The following is a 2,152-nucleotide window of genomic DNA, read 5'->3' as shown; positions in this document are numbered from 1 at the left end:
CCTCCTCCTCCTCCTCCTCCTCCTCCTCCTCCTTCTTCTTCTTCTTCTTCTTCTTCTTCTTCTTCTTCTTCTTCTTCTTCTTCTTCTCTTCTTCTTCTCTTACCATTAGGTTCAGTGTCAGTTCACTAAAAACCCAATGTGAAAGCAAATGGAAATGGGCTGTGGAGATAGTCCAGAACGGGACACACCTGCTGTACAAGTTGAGAACAGAACCAGGATCCTTGGAACCCACTTAAAAATCTTAGAAGGCTTCCCTGTTTGTTGAGGATGCTTTCTTTTTTCCATTGTATGGTTTTGGCTTCTTTATCAAAACTCAAGTGTCCGTAGGTGTGTCGGTTTTATTTCTGGATCTTTAATTTGATTCCACTGATCAACCTGTCTGTCTCGATACTACCACATAGTTTTTATTATGATTGTTACATAGTACAGCTTATGGTCAGGGATGGTGATACCTCTAGAAGTTATTTTCTTCAGTGGGAGAGGAAGAGCCTAGCCTCACAGAGACTTAAAGTGCCAGAGTATTTGTGTATGTGTGTGATACCCAGGGGAGCCCCCAGCCACTCAGAGGAGAAGTGGAGGTGGGAATGGAGAAGGATTGTGGAAGGAGTGACCAGGGGGTGGGCAGTGCATGGAATGTAAAGTGAGTAAGTAAAAGTAAACAAAAAATATTAATAACAAAATCTTTGCAGGCATGATGGCCCCTGTAGCACCAGTTCTGAGGAGGCGGAGACAGAGGAGCCCAAGAGCAGGCAGACTAAGTAGATGAATGCTCTGGAAAGCGTTCAGTTCTTCAAGAGACAGATCCCACAACCATAAATAAAAATAGAAAGTGGCCATGGAGCAAGACACCATACATCAACACCAGGGCTTTGTGGTCATGTGTTCATGCATGCCTCTCACGTGTTCACCCCCACACATGTGAACAACCTTGCACACAACACTCAAGCATGGAAAAAAGTCTAAAACAGATGACAGTTGAATTTTGCCTCGTGTATTCATCATTGAATTGGCCAAAGATTAGGAATAAAACAGTAACTGTCATTTTTACTTTAATAGTTCCTTTGTATTTTTATATGGACAGAGCGTGCTTCTCATCAGTGCCAGCATCCTTAAAGGTTGCTCAGCCAACGCTTGTCCAGTGTGCAGGGTTCGCACTCCTGTCTTCTTGTTTCTGGTGTATTTGATGTTCTGCATGACTCACCGAAGGCCCTCTCTTTCTCTTACAGTCTGACAGCAATGCCAGCTTCCTCCGCGCTGCCAGAGCAGGCAACCTGGACAAAGTGGTGGAATATCTGAAAGGGGGCATTGACATCAATACCTGCAATCAGGTAATTTGAGCCATACATTTGAGAAGCACCCAATATCCATAGTCTCAGATACCAATGCCCTTTTTTTGTTTATATTGATTTACTGACTTATCAGAAATTTGATCTTAAGCAACCTATTTTTTTATTAGATATTTTCTTTATTTACATTTTAAATGTTATTCCCTTCTCCTAGTTTCCCCTCCAAAAATCCCCTATCCCTCTCCTCCCACTGCTCCCCAACCCACCACTCCCATTCTTCGCCCTGTCATTCCCCTGTACTGGGGCATATAATCTTCACAGGACCTAGGGCCTCTCCTCCCATTGATGACTGACTAAGCCATCATCCTCTGCTACATATGCAGCTAGAGCCATGAGTCCCACCATGTGTGCTCTTTGACTGGTGGTTTAGTCCCAAGGAGCTTTGGGGGTAGTGGTGAGTTCATATTGTTGTTCCTCCTATGGGGCTGCAAACCCCTTTAGCTCCTTGGGTACTTTCTCTAGCTTCTTCATTGGGGACCCTGTGCTCCGTCCAATGGATGGCTGTGAGCACCCACTCTGTATTTGCCAGGCACTGGCAGAGCCTTTCAGGAGACAGCTATTAGGCAACGTAATTTTTACCACCTTAACGACTTTTGAAGGGTCAGTGTTTGTTTTTAGAAGTACTTTTTTTTTTAAATATTTTTATTACATATTTTCCTCAATTACGTTTCCAATGCTATCCCAAAAGTCCCCCATAGCGCCCCCCCACTTCCCTATCCACCCATTCCCATTCTTTTGGCCCTGGCATTCCCCTATATTGGGGCATATAAAGTTTGCAAGTCCAATGGGCCTCTCTTTCCATTGAT

General features: G+C 44.1%; 1 protein-coding gene across 40 annotated transcripts in view; it reads left to right on the top strand.

Annotated features, from left to right (window-relative positions):
- Positions 1 to 2,152, top strand: part of Ank2 (ankyrin 2) — a 583,460-nt gene that overhangs the window by 399,008 nt on the left and 182,300 nt on the right. For all 40 annotated transcript variants that reach the window (XM_029474820.1, XM_021159015.2, XM_029474818.1 and 37 more), the window contains one exon: positions 1,227 to 1,328. In XM_029474820.1, coding sequence (XP_029330680.1) covers positions 1,227 to 1,328 — 102 coding nt within the window. The remainder of the gene's footprint in view (positions 1 to 1,226; positions 1,329 to 2,152) is intronic.

Source organism: Mus caroli, chromosome 3 (assembly GCF_900094665.2).
Source record: "Mus caroli chromosome 3, CAROLI_EIJ_v1.1, whole genome shotgun sequence".
Lineage (NCBI taxonomy): Eukaryota > Metazoa > Chordata > Mammalia > Rodentia > Muridae > Mus > Mus caroli.
Note: the sequence above shows the minus strand (reverse complement) of the source record. Positions and strands in the feature narration are given on the sequence as shown.